The 16,539-nt window shown below is 48.6% G+C and overlaps 2 protein-coding genes across 2 annotated transcripts in view; one reads left to right on the forward strand and one right to left on the reverse strand.

The window, feature by feature from the left end:
• Window positions 1-16,539, forward strand: part of ST7L (suppression of tumorigenicity 7 like) — a 147,548-nt gene that overhangs the window by 87,593 nt on the left and 43,416 nt on the right. The gene's annotated exons all lie outside the window — the stretch shown is intronic.
• WNT2B (Wnt family member 2B) lies at window positions 1,297-15,963 on the reverse strand. The gene is made up of 5 exons (XM_061410797.1): window positions 15,378-15,963; window positions 9,299-9,519; window positions 7,984-8,261; window positions 7,042-7,306; window positions 1,297-2,161 (listed from the first exon to the last, which is right to left on the reverse strand). Exons 1-5 carry the CDS (start codon window positions 15,566-15,568, stop codon window positions 1,932-1,934), a joined length of 1,185 nt encoding a protein of 394 aa, XP_061266781.1. The 5' UTR covers window positions 15,569-15,963; the 3' UTR covers window positions 1,297-1,931.

A 16,539-nucleotide genomic window follows, 5' to 3' on the forward strand; every position in this document is an offset into this window, starting at 1 on the left:
CAGGAATCCCCTCACCACAGACCACAAGGGCCCTGACTAGCTCATGTTTTGTGTTAATGGATGTGAAACCGGAGCAAACCCCCTCACCAAAAGAAAAACCACCCTCAACTCTCCCACACAGGTCTCGGCAGGTTACACAAATATTAGTCCTATCATCCAAATAAATCTGCCCCCATGGCCCAGAGCTATGGCTCCCCCCCATCCTCTTGCTGCCTATGCAGAGAAAGCTGTTCCACAAACATGTGAGGACCCCAAGGGGTGCCAGAGAGGAATTAGGGAAAGGGTGTGTGTGTGCTGTATTCCGAATTCCCTGTGTAGTCTCCTTAATCTGCAGCCTGCTGTCAGTACTTTACAGTACTGAACTGGAGATTCTGAGAAGTCAGGATGGGCTAGACCAATTAGGGACTTTGGTAAGAGGGTCTATTGGCTGGATTTGGGGGCAGAATTAAAACTCAATATCTGAGATAAGTTTACACCCTCATTTTAGAAATGAGAAGATAGAGGCTCAGAGAATTTGGGACTCTTGCTCAAAATATCATAACTGGTACTTTTAGCCTAGGTATATCATAAATGCAAATTTATACACCACTCTGCTCCTTTAAAATATCAACAGGCAAGAGACAACCACTGTCCAAGTCACATAAAAATAGGACATCGTGATTTTGGGGACTCTGTGTCCTACCCTCCTTTGGCTTACTAAGCCTGCTATCTCTGGAGATGCCACTACTGCAAGCTTAGTTAGGCAGTGGGTAGTAGCTTAGAAGGAACTGTGCTATTTAAGCCAAATGTGGATTGAAGGATAACAATCACCAAGACTTGGAGAGTCACTAAATAAAGATTTGTTGAATAAATGAGGAAAGGCTGCTTTCTAAGCTGTTTGGCCCCAAACCCCAGCTCTCCTTCCCTCTGTAACCACTGGTTTCTGCTCCCAGCTTCAAAGGCTAGGATCTTCTCCTAAAAATTGCCAAAGCCAGAGATCTTTACCTGCCTAGTATACACTGATGCCTCATGTGGCCCTTGAGATCAGTCTTGTTACCCTCTGCCATCCTCCATGAGTCACGTATCTTTTACTTAGTGTTTCCCAAACCTGGATGACCACCAGAATAATGCATGGAAAGTTTAAAAAAAGTAAAAATCCCAAGAGTAACCAAATTTCTCTTTCTTAGGAGTGTTCTAGGGTGTTCTAATGATCTGTTAGGCTGACACTGCATGCCACTCAGTTTATACAGGCAGCAAGGGAGCAAAAGAGGCAGTGCTGGCTGATACAGGTTAAAAAAGAAAGATTGGAAGAGAATGTATGTTTCTATAGTTGTATAATTTTTTTTCTCCTACAAAACACAGCAGTTTACAAACAATATGAGCATGAGAATGGAACCTTGTCCACTATGCTAACTCATATCTAGCAATCCCAGGCTCTTGATAATGAAAGAATGTTGCAGAATTTCTTTTGGGGTACCAGGCAGTTAGCTCACACTGACCCGGGGAAGAGATGTGTGGTTTCATCTCTGTCCCATCTACCCTCGACCAGGTAGGAAAAGAAGTTCTCTCCAGGTACCCTTTCTCTTGCGCACACAAGAAGTATCAGGAAGCCAATGCAAGGGAAGGGAAGAATGAGCCTTGACCATGTACTTTAGTGCAACTCATATCACTCTGAAGACTCCTACCTCTTCCACTCTCCCTTCTAGCCTCCAGAGTGGGGAGTCAGGGAGCTGCTCGGTTTTTTTTTTTTTTTTATAATACATCCCCTGTCAACTCCTTCCCAGGGCTAAGGAACCAGCTAGACACCAGAGTCCCTCTGGAGTGTTCTCCAAGTCCTTAAATAGAGGCTGTCGCAGCCCAGGGTTGAGGGTGGAGGAAGGTGTGCATGCAAAGATCTTGTGCTTTTGAATCAGGAGGTTTGAAGTGGAGGGACGAGTGAGGTATTTTTATGTTCAGGTCTGATCCAGCCACTCTGCCTTCTTGGGGGCCTTGCAAGTATGGACGTCCACAGTGTTTCTGCACTCCTTGCACCGCACAGCACAGCACCAGTGGAATTTGCACTCACACTGGGTGACACGGGTAACTCGAGTTGTGTCATACCCTCGGCCGCAGCACATGATTTCACAACCGTCTGTCCCTTTAGATGTCTTGCTACAGACTCGGCCTGCAGTGCCTAGGGAACCTGGGTTGGGGAAGAGAGTGAGAACCAAGTTACCTCTTACTGCAGCTGCTCTGGGTTCCCTTACCCACATCCTCATGAGGAAACCATAAAGAATCTCGTTTCCTGAAAATATACCCACTAGCCAAAATGACCATCTTATTGCCCTCTGTACCAGGCCTGTTTCCTCCCACCATCAAGGCTCCCCAAAGACCACTGACTTCTCCTGCAGTGTACTGCCTACCAATACATATCTCCATATTCCCTTCAAAACTTAGCCTGAAAATGTCATAACTGTTAAAGCTGGGTGAAGGTTCTCTACTTGATGTGTGAAATTTTATATAATAAAAAGTTAAAATAAAAAACTTAGCCTATAATTTATCTTTTCTAAGAAGTCTTGCTACAACTTAGTTTATATTTCATTAAGTTGTACTATACGAGAAATTAAAATTAAAAGCATAGGCCTGATGTCAAATTGTCTAGGATTAAAACCCAATTCTACACTTCTTAACTATGAGGTCTAGCAAGTTAGTTAATAGCACCTAACTCAGTAGATGAAGCGTGTGTGTAAAAGTTGCTCAGTTGTGTCTGACTCTTTGTGACCCCATGGACTGTACAGCCCATGGAATTCTCCAGGCCAGAACACTGTAGTGGGTAGCCTTTCCCTTCTCCAGGGGATCTTCCCAACCTAGGCATCAAACCCAGGTCTCCTGCATTGCAGGCAGATTCTTTACCAGCTGAGCCACAAGGGAAGCCCAAGAATATCTGATCATCTGAGGAGACAAACTGATAAGCATTCCTGGCAGGAGGCTTCTCCCTAAGGAATTCCTAAAGAATATCCCTTGCTTTACCCCTTATGGTAGGAACTCTTAAAGGGTATGGATGGTGTTACTCCCCCTGCAGAGAATGCTCACAACCTCATTCTGACTGATTTTTGCCAAAGAGATCCTGCCAACAGATCACAAAATCCTAGAATTTTGGATAGGATGGATCCTAGAGAATATCTACTTTAATCCTTTCCTGGAGATGGGAAAGTAACTAGCCTGGGGGTTCAAAAAGGGTATAATAAATTAACTGGTTTCTATTAGTAGTCTACACAGTCCACTAAATATGGATAGAAAATACTAGTGCTTCTATATTTTTTTATCTCATCAATTTAAAATATCTGCTTTGTATGTTTTATGATGTACATGTTAGTACAGTGAAACATAGACATAATTCATAAGTAAATATACATGTATTGGAGGTACATGCTCAAATTTTTTTAATCATAGGAGTTTACAAACCAAAACATTAGGGACCACTGCCCTAGAGTGTGGAGTGACTACATCTACTTTATATGTTTCCTGCTTTACTCCAGGAGTTAGGTCCTAACTCTCTTGTACACCAGAAGCCTCTTCAATACTCTGGAGCTGAGCTGGCCTATGTAGTAGCCATTAGCCAATTGTGATCATTTAGATTTAACTTAATTAAAATTAGGGCTTCCCCAACCTAGATATCCATCAGCAGACGAATGGCTAAGAAAGCTGTGGTACATATACACAATGGAATATTACTCAGTCATTAAAAAGAATGCATTTGATTCAGTTCTAATGAGGTGGATGAAATTGGAGCCTATTATACAGAGCGAAGTAAGTCAAAGAAAAACACCAATATAATACATTAACACATATATATGGAATTTAGAAAGATGGTAACAATGACCTTATATGTGAGACAGTGAAAGAGACACAGATGTATAGAACAGCCTTTTAGACTCTGTGGGAGAAGGCGAGGGTGGGATGATTTGAGGGAATAGCTTTGAAACATGTATATTATCATATGTGAAATAGATTGCCAGTCCAGGTTCAATGCATGAGACAGGGTGCTCAGAGCTGGTGCACTGGTATGACCCTGAGGGATGGGATGGGGAGGGAGGTGGGAGGGAGGGTCAGAATGGGGAACACATACACGTACACCCTTGGCTGGTTCATGTGGATGTATGGCAAAAACCACCACAATATTGTAATTAGCTTCCAATTAAAAAAAAAAAACTCATAGAACTAAAAAAAAAAAAAATTAGGGCTTCCCTGGTGACTCAGTCAGTAAAGAATCTGCCTGCAATTCAGGAGACCTGGGTTCGATCCCTGGGTCGAGAAGGTCCCCTGAAGAAGGAAACGGCAACCCACTCCAGTATTCTTATCTGGAAAATCCCATGGACAGAGGAGCTTGGCGGGCTAAGTTCATGGGGTCACAAAGAGTTGGGATACAATGTAGTGACTAAACCACAGTTAAACGTACATAAATTTTAATACTTAGTTCCTCAGTCACACTAGCTATATTTCAACTGCTTAGTAATCAGACATAACTAAATGGCTACTGTATTGAAGAGCACAGATGTCGAGCATTTCTGTCATCACAGAAAGTTCAATAGGACTTACTGCTTTAGAGGGAAATCCTGGATCCATACTCCCTTCTAGGATTACTTGTACCCTTTAAATTCCAGGCCCCACTCTGGGTTTTATGAGATCTAATTTTATGCCTCTGAGAACACCCCACACACATATGAGTCACCTTCCCTCCTGACTCCAAAGATCCTTCTCCAAAGGTGCATTTTAGGATGATAGCATAGGCTTACACCTGGGTGATGTATGACTGTTTCTAGGCATTTATAGAGTAACCCTCTGAATTATGGCACATGGGAAGAAAACAAACTTGGTGATAGGAAATCATGACAGATGACCCCACCCTTATGGCAGAAAGCAAAGAAGAACTAAAGAGCCTCTTGATGAACTTGAAAGAGGACAGTGAAAAAGTTGGCTTAAAACTCAGCTTTAAAAAAACTAAGATCATGGCATCTGGTCCCATCACTTCATGGCAAATAGATGGAGAAACCATGGAAACAGTGACAGATTTTATTTTGGGGGGCTCCAAAATCACTGCAGATGGTGACTACAGCCATGAAATTAAAAGACGCTTACTCCTTGGAAGGAAAGTTATGACCAACTAGACATTGTATTAAAAAGAAGAGACATTACTTTGCCAACAAAGGTCCGTCTAGTCAAGGCTATGGTTTTTTCAGTAGTAGTATATGGATGTGAGAGTTGGACTATAAAGAAAGCTGAGCGCCAAAGAATTAACTCATTTTAACTGTGGTGTTGGAGAAGGCTCTTGAGAGTCCCTTGGACTGCAAGGAGATCCAACCAGTCCATCCTAAAGGAGATCAGTCCTGAATATTCACTGGAAGGACTGATGCTGAAGCTGAAACTCCAATACCTTTGGCCACCTGATGCGAAGAACTGACTCCTTGGAAAAGACCCTGATGCTGGGAAAGACTGAAGGCAGGAGGAGAAGGGGACAACAGAGTATAAGATGGTTGGATGGCATCACCGACTTGATGGACATGAGTTTGAGCAAGCTGATGATGAGTTGGTGATGGATAAGGAAGCCTGGCATGCTGCAGTCCATGGGGTCACAAAAAGTTTGACACGACTGAGTAACTGAACTGAGCTGACAGGAAATCACTAGGGGAATCAGAAGTGCTTCCTAAACCTTTTTTCTCCTGAAAGTGAAAGTGTTAGTCACTCACGTCATTTCTGATGCTTTGCAAACCCATGGACGATAGCCTGCCAGGCTCCTCTGTCCAAGGGATTCTCCAGGCAAGAATACTGGAGTGGATAGCCACTCCCTTCTCCAGCAGATGTTCCTAACCCAGGGACCAAACCTGGGTCTCCTACATTACAGGCAGATTCTTTACAGTCTGAGGCAACAGGGAAGCCTCTGGCACCCTTCAAAGTACACAGGCTACTTTTCCCTGTGACTTGGGTGGAGCTCCACCCTGTTTCCGTGCCCACTTTTGCTCCTAGCCAATTGCCTGTCCAGGAATGACAGTGATAGGTGAACACAAATAGTGTGGAAGACAGCTAAGGTTTTGGCTTCCCCTTACTGAAGTCCTGACTGCTGATACTGCAGAGATGAGCCTGAGAGCCGTAAGAATAACCAGGGGAAGAGCAGTTCTGTTCCACTGCAGGTTGTACTTAGTTTAACCCATCTGAACCTGAAATACAAGCCATGATGGTGACTTCCAGTTTTCTAGGGGAATACTACATTACCTTCAGCATTCCCAAGAATTCCACCACAAATATATGGAACAGATTAAAAAATGATTTACTGCTTTCTGCTGACGGTCAGCCATTGGTAGGGATCTCCTCTCTCCTTGCTTCCCCAATTCCATTTTTGAATTTTCAGTGGCAGCACATTGGATAAGCTCTCTCAGGGTCACTCATGGTCTACTTCCAACCTATCTTTCTACCTTTAATCTCCCCTACCCCAAACCTTACTCAGTCAACTTAACCTGCATTCTGCTTGTGGAACAGATCATGTGCTTTTCTACCTACCATTCTACTCATGTGTAGAGAATATCTGCCTACCGTCCTCTCTATCTATCCAGATAATCTCCACACTTCAAGAAACAAATGCAACATTTTCAAATAAACTTTTTTTGCTCTCTTTTGCAGTTGCATTGTCTACCTATTATCTCTCATTTCTTTAGCTAAATTGTAAAGAGCCAAAACTCGGTCTGCATCTTATGCCTCTGCATAGCCCATACATTAGCTTGGTACTGAAATGGGCGAATCATTCAAACATTCACCAAGCAATAACTACTGTATCCCAGATGCTGGGAATGTAAAGGAGTGGTAGATGACCTCAGGTCTCAGGGAGCTCACTGTCCTCTCCTCTCTAGGCAGCTGTGAGCCTGGCAGACCGAGGCATAAATCAAAAATCTTATTACAAGATTATTCTCACATCTGACTGACTCCTCCAACTTCCATCCCTAACTCCTGACACTGAATGGACCATGATTAACTACAGGTGCCTTCACTAAGACCTGGGGCTCCATGTCCCTACCTGCTTTCTTTACTCACCTGCAGCCTTGTCCAAGACACAGTAGTCTGGGGAGTTGTCAAAGTAGACCAGGTCAGTCCGGGTAGCACGGCGATAGCCTTGGCGAGCTGCCGTGAAGTTTGCGCCATCCTGGGTGGCCGTTACTTGCACAGCCCCGTCATAGCGCCGCCGCAGGTAATCACCTGTGCGGCGGAAATCTGAGAGTGCACGCCAGCAGGTGCGCAGAGTACAGGAGCCACTCACGCCATGGCACTTACACTCCAGCTTCAGAAACCGCCGCACAGCCTGGAAGGTGGGGACGCAGTGAAGGGAAAAGCAGTCAGGATACTTTGGGGTCATCCCTAGGACTAAAAGCATGAGTGCCCTGAGGTCTGCTGGCCCTGGTTGGCTGGTGCAGCCATTGGTTCTTCTGTTCTCTACCCAATCAGATCGCACCCATTCTTCCTGACCAGATTCTTCCAGGAAACCTTCCTAGACCAACAGTGCTTTTATTTTCATGAAAGCCCATTTGAACGGTCAAGCCCCAGGATTCATAGCTATGGCACATCCTCTATTTTTCTTATGTTTCAGAGTTCAAGGTCCAATGCCTTCTGCTTTTGTGGCATGTCATTTTCCAGCACAGTGCTAGGCATATAGGTGGTGCCCAAAGGCCAGAGCACTGACTGGAATAAGCTCTAATCCTCCTCAGACTTTAGGAGGTGATTCTTTTCTTTCTTTAAAAGTTATTTCCCTTCTTTCCTCCACCTTTCCTTAATTCCCACCTATGTGAAGACTTGATGCTCCAGGTTGAACCTTGGCATTCCCTAAGGTCCCCAGCATTTACTGCTCCTCTTCCAAGGGTTGGGGCTTTTGGAGGTAATCCAGAAGCCTTCAGCCCTTCTACCTTCACATTCACTCCGTGATCATAGGTACTGGCCACCCCCAGCAAATACGAATGTACATGCACAGACGTGAGTACTGACCGTGCGACCACAGCGATTGTTATGTAAGTTCATGAGAGCCCGGGCATCCTTAAGCCTCTTCTCCTTGGCATCCACGAAGGCTTTGGCAAAGCGAACACCATAGTGTATGTTGTCACTGCAGCCACCCCAGTCAAAGTCCCCACGTTGGTCATGGTGTCGGCCACGGGTATAGGGGTCACAACTGCACACACTCAGTTCACCCTGGCTACAGGCACGAGTGATAGCATGGACCACCCCTGCTGATGAGATGGCGTATACAAATGCTGCCTCCCGGCTACCTAGAGAGAGAAAAGGAGAAGTATGTTTCAGCAAAGAGGCCCACGTCTGTCTCCTTCTTCAGCCCACACAACCTCCAACTCTAAAACCTCTTTTCCTCTTCTTTCCCAGGGAAACCCCTATACTTCCTTTATTCAGAGTACCCTTCCCTTCCGAGAATGTTCCCCAGAGTGTCTACTCCCTTCCCCTCAGCCCTCACAACTCTCTATCTACTTCTTTGTACATCTGACCTCTTGGGCTGACCTGTACTCCTGCTTCCTTCCAAACTCCCTGGGTCCAGCCATTGAAAACTTTCACAGTGAATCATTGCCTCCCACTGAGTGCCAACCCCTGCTTAGCAAAGTCAGCCTCAGTCCACATTCCAGGCCTTTTCAGGCCCACTCTGCTGGACAGTTCCCCTACAATGGAGCCCCCAGCCCAGGGGTCATCCTATGTGGAGAGAGAGGCTACTTTCTCCAGCCAGCTTTCTTCCTTCCCTCTCTTGGGGACTGATGAATCATCACTCTTGTCCCTCTGACACCTCCAGATTCTCATCTCATTCCCTTTCTCTCCTAGTTTACTGTTTAGCTCTGCTTAGCTCTTTTGCTGAGCCAAGTCCAAGCCGCTGACTTCCCAAATATTTACATATCACCTTTCTGTTTATCTCTTGCTCCCATTACTATAATGTTGGGAGTGTTGGGCTGAGGGCAGTGATGGTGTTGGTAAGAACAGAGCAGCCATTTCCAGTCCTCAGTCTTACAGATCATGGATGGAAGTCTGAAGGCTAGGGGATTGGGGAAGGAAGGAAAAGGTGGATGGAGGATGGAGGTACCAGAGAATGCTGTTGCTCTGACCCATCATCCTGGAACCCTGGGATTTAGAAGGGCCACTGACTACATATCAAAGGTACTAAGGGTCTGTTTCCAACTGTATGCTGGGCTCTGCCCACAGTTTTTACCCTTAATCATGAGGCAGAATGTAGGAAAGAGGCACTCCACCCACTACCCACTCACCACCCCAACCAAGCACAGAAAGAGAAGGAACTGGAAGAAGCCCCTACTTCTGAGCATGACACGGCCAAAGACAGTGTGGTCCCGGTCCAGGGTGGTGCAGTTCCAGCGATGATGGCGGAACTGGTGCTGACACTCTCGGATCCACTCTCGGGCACCCTCACCCACGGAGCGCATGATGTCTGGGTAACGCTGGCACAGCTGCCGCTGCCGGCTCACCAGCCCAGGGATATTGTCACAGATCACACGGGCCCCTAGTGCCCCGATGTACCTGCAAGGTGGAGAGGGCCCTGTCAGAGCATCTGGCTTTATTCTGCAATCCAGAGGTGGGGGGTGGGGTGAGGGGGAGTAAGGAGGGGAAAGGTTTGGCATTCAGACCTTTAGAGCTTCCTTCCCCCTCCTCCAACCCATATTTCCCAAGGCCTCAGGGAAGAACCAATCCCCACAAGCCTTCAAGAAATAATCTGTTTCAGAGAGAGTAATTGAGTGGTCTCCCACCATCACCAGTTCCCCAGCCAAAAACCAAAGGGACACACACTCCCAAAACACAGGCCAGGCGTGTGTCACATACACAGAAGCTATGGGCATGTCACACAAACCCCATTGCCTGTTTATCTAATCAACGTTAAGAGCCTCATGGAAAAATAACAGAATTAGTATCTGAGACAGCATTGTTACACCCACATGTCAGAGGCATGTCCTACATAACTGGTTCATAAAGCATGGTTTGGGGGAAGAAGGATGGAGGTGGGGAGGGGTCAGTGGGAAGACAGATAAGTGGCAGTTCTGAGTGATGTTTACAGCCCCAGTCAGACCCATATAGCTAAAAGTCCTCATTCCCAATGGTGAGGTGTGGGAAAGAAGACCCCCATGCCACTCTTCCCCATACCCTTTACTTCTATGTCCCATGACCTTTCTTAACTATGAGTCTTTCAAAATCATCCTTCCCAATTTGTAGGGCATAATGTCCTGGATGAATCTGCATGGGCAGAGGGCTATTTGCAGTGGGAAACCAAAGGCCAAGATTAAGCAACAGAGTGACACTCCCCATATCCCAGACCCCAGTCTGCCTAGGTGAATAATTATAAGAAGATCAATTAGATTAGGAGAGCTACTAAAAGATATGTGGGTTGCTACAGTCATTCTTAATTTTCTCAAGGAAGTGTTTTTTCTTCATTCAAACACAGTTAGCCCTGGACTCCACCACAAGCCTCAGGAAGAACATTTCAGAGAGAAGGCAGGAGTTCATCATCACCTTTTCTCCCCACAAGGCCATCAAATGAGATCTGACCCATACACTCATTTCCCACCCCCTTTCTCGGTTTCCAGCACCCAGCACCGCCCTTGATTTGCTGGGAATTCCTTATTCTCCTGTCCTAACACATCCAGGGATGCCTTCATGCCCCTTTTCTGCACAGGTGGGGGCCCTGGAGGGTTGTTGCTGCTACAGACAGAAAAGATTTGATTTGAGCTGTGAATGAGCCTGTGGTTTGGGAAAGGCCCCAGAATGGGCCTAGAAGTGGGTGAGGAGAAGGGAGGGCAGCCAGAGGGGAGAGGGAAAAGCTGGACTGCCCTGGGCTCTGTGTCCTCTGCAACACTCCCCCCTCCCCCTGCACTCGCAAACCCAGCCCTCACCCACAGACTGGATCACCACTGGTGACACCAACTCAAACAAACACAAGGAGGGCTGATGCTTGCCTCTTCTGGAACTCAGCAGGGCTGATGGGGCCCATCTGTCCCAGGGAGGGGTGAGAGTGCTGGTCCACCACTAGCAAATCCCATGGAATCAGCGTCCCCAGCACTGTCCATCAGGGCAACAGCTTCCAGGAACAAACAAAATAAACACCCTGGTCTGGGCCAGGCCGGAAAGGGCTGCCTGACGCACAGCCGGGAGTTACACCCACTGCCGCGGTGCTTTGTTTGGAGAATCAAGACCGTTGGAGTTGGAGCCTGTCCCTGTCTCACCACCATTCTGCTTTCCCAGTTCAGCCCTGAGTACTGCTCTAGGCAATGGGTGTTTGTTTTTTTAACTGGGGCTTGGGAAGAGGGGGGTTGGACGGGAATGAGAGACCAGTAATCCAGCCCTCATGAGACAGTCTGGAGTAGGGCAGGCCAAACTCTGGTAAAAAGTCCTTCCTGTGGTCTAACTGAACTCCATTCTGCTGCAGCCCACATTGGTCCTTCCTCGTTACATCCTCAATGAGCGTGGGAATATCTGCTCAGTATCTCCTATGGGAAGATAATTTCCTCTACTACACTCTTACTCCACCAAGTAGCTGCTTCGAGAACATGCAGACCAGGGCTTCCAATGGTCAACACCTTGTAATCAGTGTGGGGGCCTCCAGTAAAGCAGCGTGAGGTCCACCCACCCCATCTTCCTCTAAATTCAGCACGTGCCTACAAGATGCCGACCATGTGCCAAGCACTAAGTTCAGCTGTTAGGGGCACAAAGATATTTAAGGCGTCTCCCAGCTGATGAGCCAGTAGAAATGCCCCCGACTCTAGCTCCGTTCCCCTTCCAGAAGTTTTTACTTTTTTCTCAGCTTCCTGCTCCAGAATGCTCTCTTTGCCTGCCTTTGACCAGTTCCTATCCCTTCCTTTGACAAAGTGACTACTCTACTCTAGCTCCTTGCTACTCAAAGTGTGGTTCCCCAGAACAGCAGCATTAGCATCTCCTGGGAACCTGTTAGAAATGCAGTGCCTCAGGCCCCATTCCAGGCCTACTGAACTGACATTTTACCAACATCCCCAGGTGATTAGGACATGCTGCTCTTTGAAGGCAGGGATTTATATTTGTTTTGTTCACTTCAGTATCTCCAGTACCTTGAACAATGTCTGGCACAAAACAGGTACTCAATAACTATTTGTTGAATAAAACAAAACCTTGACTGCTCTGATTTATTCCCCAACTCCATACTCCTCCTGGCTAGCCATAAGCATCATTTCAATTACAGCTTTACTCCTTGTTGACACTGCAGATGTTTTAAGCTTGTATCTTTTTAATGAGGCCAGGGATCCTCTTTTTGTTTACTTCCTTTCTTTTACAGTCCTTAGTGTATGTACATGGTTTAGCCCAGCCCATATTGGACTTTGAACACAAGGATAAAACTATTATCCTCCCTGAATATCTTAAGACAGTATCATTTATATGATACTTGGCAGTTCACAAAACATTTTCTACACAAAAATCCTATGAGAGCGAGCTCCACTTTACAGGTGAAGAAACTGAGGTCTGGGAGATGAACAATACTCAGCGCTGCCCATCAGGGCTAGTCAAGGGAGAACTGGGTGAACCACGGCCGACGGACTCCAAAGTCCAAGCTTATTTTCAGTTCCAAGCATAAGAGAGGCACACAGTGCTTAACCAGGCATAGACCAATCAGGCTCCAAAACTGGTATGAACTTGAATTTCTTCCTCTGCCCCTCCTATCCTTCAGTTTCTTCATGTGTGAAACGGGGATCATATTATCTGTCTTGCTGTATTATTTTAGGAATTGAAGAAGATTGTGCTTATAGGCGTTTGGCCATGGTATCAGGAACTTAGGAAGGGATCATTAAATAGCAGTTGTTGATAACTAATGTTAATGTTGGGGAATTCCCCAGGGGTGGGGAGGGTGCAGGTTGGGGAACTGAGATCCCAGAAGCCTGGTGGCAAGGCCCCCCAAAAAAACACCCAATAATATTAATGTCACGATACCACTTTGTTCCTCTTTCTGTAAACCACAGTCCTGAATACAGTCCTGCTCTTTTGATTCTTGACATCCAAGCCCCTGCAGAATACAGACTAGTACAGGCAGGCACATGCCAGGAGACCCCCATTTCTTGTTCTGTTTTTCTTGGTTAGAAAAGACCATCCGTTTCCTCCTCCACTTAAAGATCAGAAGAGGAAGGGAGTGGTTGGAGAGTAAGGGGAAGGGCTGTAAGGAAGATCAGATTGTTAACTAGTGATACTGATGACATTCTGCTCCTGAGTGGAACATGGATACACACAGAGTCAACAGGCATCTATCTCTTCAGAGGGTTGTACAGAATATCAATCTAGCTGATTTTTTTTTTCCTAAGGGAAAGAGAGAATCACCTTGGGGGCCTGACCTGCCTTTGGAAAGCAGCTCTCTACTTTATCCCAGAAGTGATGACTACTGAGGCAGGCATCTGGGGCCTGCAGCTATGACCCCTATGAGGCAAGCAGACTGAAATCACCTCGCACTCACTGCGCATCCCTGTTGCTGCCTTCCTCCATTTCACAGGGACTGCTGAATCCCTCTGTATCACCCACTCATCTGCTTCCCTCCCTCCCTAGCTAGCTCTTTCACCCAGGAGTTTTTCCAAAATCTTTAATATGAACCACATGGGGGGAGAGTAATAGAGGGAGAAAGGAAAAGAGAGGGTAGCTAAGGGGACAAAATGGGGGCTCGGAAGAGCCCCAGTTAGATCTTTAGGAGCTGCTTAACCAGGATGCTGAAATTACCAGGGTGACACTTCCTCACCTAAACAGCAAGTGGACCAAGGCTGCCTCCCAAATTGGTAAGAAGCAATCAAGGGTCCCTAAAAGCAAACTGTTATCCGGGATGGATAAAGATGCACAGTGACCACTTCATTCTCTGTCTACAAGCCCACTGAAGCCAAAACCGAGCCCATGAAAGTAAAGGCTGGCTTTGATCTCACACAGACCTTTGAAGGGCTTTTCTCCTCATCCCCTTCTTCCTTTTCCTTTTCTAAAAGAATGTTTCAAGCCAGATGTAAGATATGGGCCTCCCTGCTCCCCCATCCAGAACCCCTCTCCTTGCCTTCCCCAACACTGCAGAGATAAAAAAGATCCCAAGGAGAGATTTTTCTGAAACAGGAAAACAGGGAGGGGGGCAGGGTGGGAGAAGATGGGGATGGAGAAAGACACATCTTGAAATGATAGGAATCTGCGGCCCAAGCTCGCTGGCCCTTCAGCCAGCTACCCCTCACCCTTCTTCAGCCAAGATTCCAAATCCAGAGAGAAGCCACAGGGTGCAAGAGGAAAAGAGACCACACTCTGTGGAGGAGGTGGAGGTCTGAGGGGAGGGGCAGAGTAAGGAAAGGAAGGCGGGCACTGCATGGGTAGAGAGGGGTAACAGCCCAGTCCAAGAGGCCAGTTTAATTGGGGGGCGAAGAGGAAAGACAAGACTACTGAGTCATTTCTCAGTCCCACTCTCCCCCTGCTCAGCCCCTAGGAGGTGGGGGAGGAGACAGAACAGCTCAGTTCTGGGAGAAAAAGATGGGTGCCGTCTAGACTGGGTGGGGGAGGGAGAGAAGAACAGATACCCAGTGGATTCATAATTCCTTCTGCCTCATTTGCCCTCATGTGAAATGCCTGGTGTCTAAGGCCTGCAAGAAATCTGAGGAGAGGATCTCTTAATGTTTTGAGACTCGAGAAGCCTCTAGTTCTTAGAGAGGAAAAGATGGGAGATGGGCCCATCTAGGGAAGAAAAAGGAGGCAAAGAAGGAGATATGAAGTGAGATTCTCAAAACAGAGGCTGAAGACAAAATGTCTCAAGTATGCAAACCCAAGTAATCTGTTTTAGTTGTGGGAGTTAATGGGGTAGTTTTTGCCTTAATTCCATTTCTAAACCTTGCGCTGGGTACCGCTGCCTCACCCGAGCCTTACTGCGTGGTGGGGTGAGGGTCGACCAACGAGAGGCTCTCCGAGCTTGCCAGCTGCCTCTTTCTCCACCTCCCGAGGGCAGGCGGGGGACAACCTCAGGGGATCAGAGAGTTCTCTTGGACGGCCTCCGCGGCCCCAGATGGGCGACTGGTTTCTTGAATCCATCCTGAGAAACTCGTAAGGTAGCTTTTGCCCTATGAGAACTGAGCTGAAATAGAGAAGGTCTGAGAAGCCTCGATTACCCCGCGTCCCTGCTCCAAATACTTAGCGCCTTCATCACCGGACGGGGAAGGAGCAGCGCCACCTTACCCACTCCCCATGCCCCTGCGCCCCTTGGCGACTTCAGTGACAGTTGAGCCCGGATCGTCTCTAATTCCCGTTACAGCGACAACCTGGTCTCCTGAGCAGCGGGGGCCGGGAGCTGTATATTCCCTTTGGGCGCGTCTGGCCTCTTTAACCCAGTACCTCACCCTCCCAACCCCGAGAGCCACACTCACCACCAGGACGTGTCTACGCGGGCCGGCAGCGTCAGCAGCAGTAGCAGCAACAGAAGGCAGGCAAGACTTAGGCGGGCCGAAGCCCGAGAGCCGTCGGGGGCCGTGGATCTGGGAGCGGACTCGGGGACAGGGGCGCTAACGCGTCGAGGGGGTAGCTGCGCGGCTTCCTCCGCACCACCCGGCCTCAGCATAGCTCCCCGAAGACTCCCGCCACGCGGCCCGGAGGGGCGTGGACGGGGCACCGGCTGAGGGTACTCAGGCTGCTCCTACTTCACCCCCCTGGGGGGCCATAAGGCTCGCCGCCGGCCGGGGACCCAAGGGCACCTAAGGTCCAGGAGCCGGGGCGCCAGGTCCCGGAGAGGGGCGCAGGGAGCGGTATCTGGAAGCCGACGACACCGCGCCGAACTCGGGATCTGGGGCGAGCTGCCCAGGCAGGGATGCGGTGTCAGGGGGTCGGCGGCGCGGAGTGGGGCTGCGGACAGAGTGTGCGGACAGCCCCTCCGGCCGCGGGCTCTCATTGGACGGCGCGGGGCGGGGCCGAAGCCCCGGACACGCGCGGCCCTCAGGGCGGCTCCGCCCGCGCCAGCTCCCGGCGCTCCGCGGCGCCCTAGGTGTGGCGGCCGCCTCCGCCCCTCGGCGCCCCTAGCACCGCGCCGCGCCCCCACCTGCTCGGGACTGACTGGGCGCAGTGGCGCCCTTCTGCGCCCGGAGCACCCAGTCCCTGCCCACGCCGCGCCACCGGGTCCTAGCGCCCTGCATTCGGCAACCCCAGCCTCCGTGGGTGATGGCCAGGGGGGGCCGGGTGAGGGGAGCTGCAGACACTTTCCCCTACAGTCATCTAAACTACAGTGACACTGGAGTGAGCCACAGAGGACTTGGTCATTTCCTCGGGTTTTCTCTCCCTCCGTTCTTGCGCTTCTGTGAAATGGGTAGAAGCTCTGCAGCGGGGAGTTGCGGGAGAATCTTGATTCCCTTTCCAACGCCGCCAACGCGAGCGCCACCGGCGCCGACCTCAGGTAGGGCTTCTCTCATCGACCACCCGCTGCCCCTGGTTCTCTCTCTCTTTCACACACACACACACACACACACACAGCCGACTTCAGATAGGGGCTTCTCTTGTCGACGACCCGCTGCCCCTGGTATACACACACACACACACAGC

Source organism: Bos javanicus, chromosome 3 (genome assembly GCF_032452875.1).
Source record: "Bos javanicus breed banteng chromosome 3, ARS-OSU_banteng_1.0, whole genome shotgun sequence".
Taxonomy (NCBI): Eukaryota; Metazoa; Chordata; class Mammalia; order Artiodactyla; family Bovidae; genus Bos; species Bos javanicus.

Bases quoted from the DNA above. Each gene is read 5' to 3' on its own strand.
- WNT2B (XM_061410797.1), bottom strand. From the start codon at position 15,568: ATGCTGAGGCCGGGTGGTGCGGAGGAAGCCGCGCAGCTACCCCCTCGA. The intron at 8,262-9,298 runs GTAGGGGCTTCT...TTCTCTCTCTAG, and splicing joins TGGCCGTGTCATGCTCAGAA to GTAGCCGGGAGGCAGCATTT. The intron at 2,162-7,041 runs GTGAGTAAAGAA...TCCCCAACCCAG, and splicing joins TGTCTTGGACAAGGCTGCAG to GTTCCCTAGGCACTGCAGGC.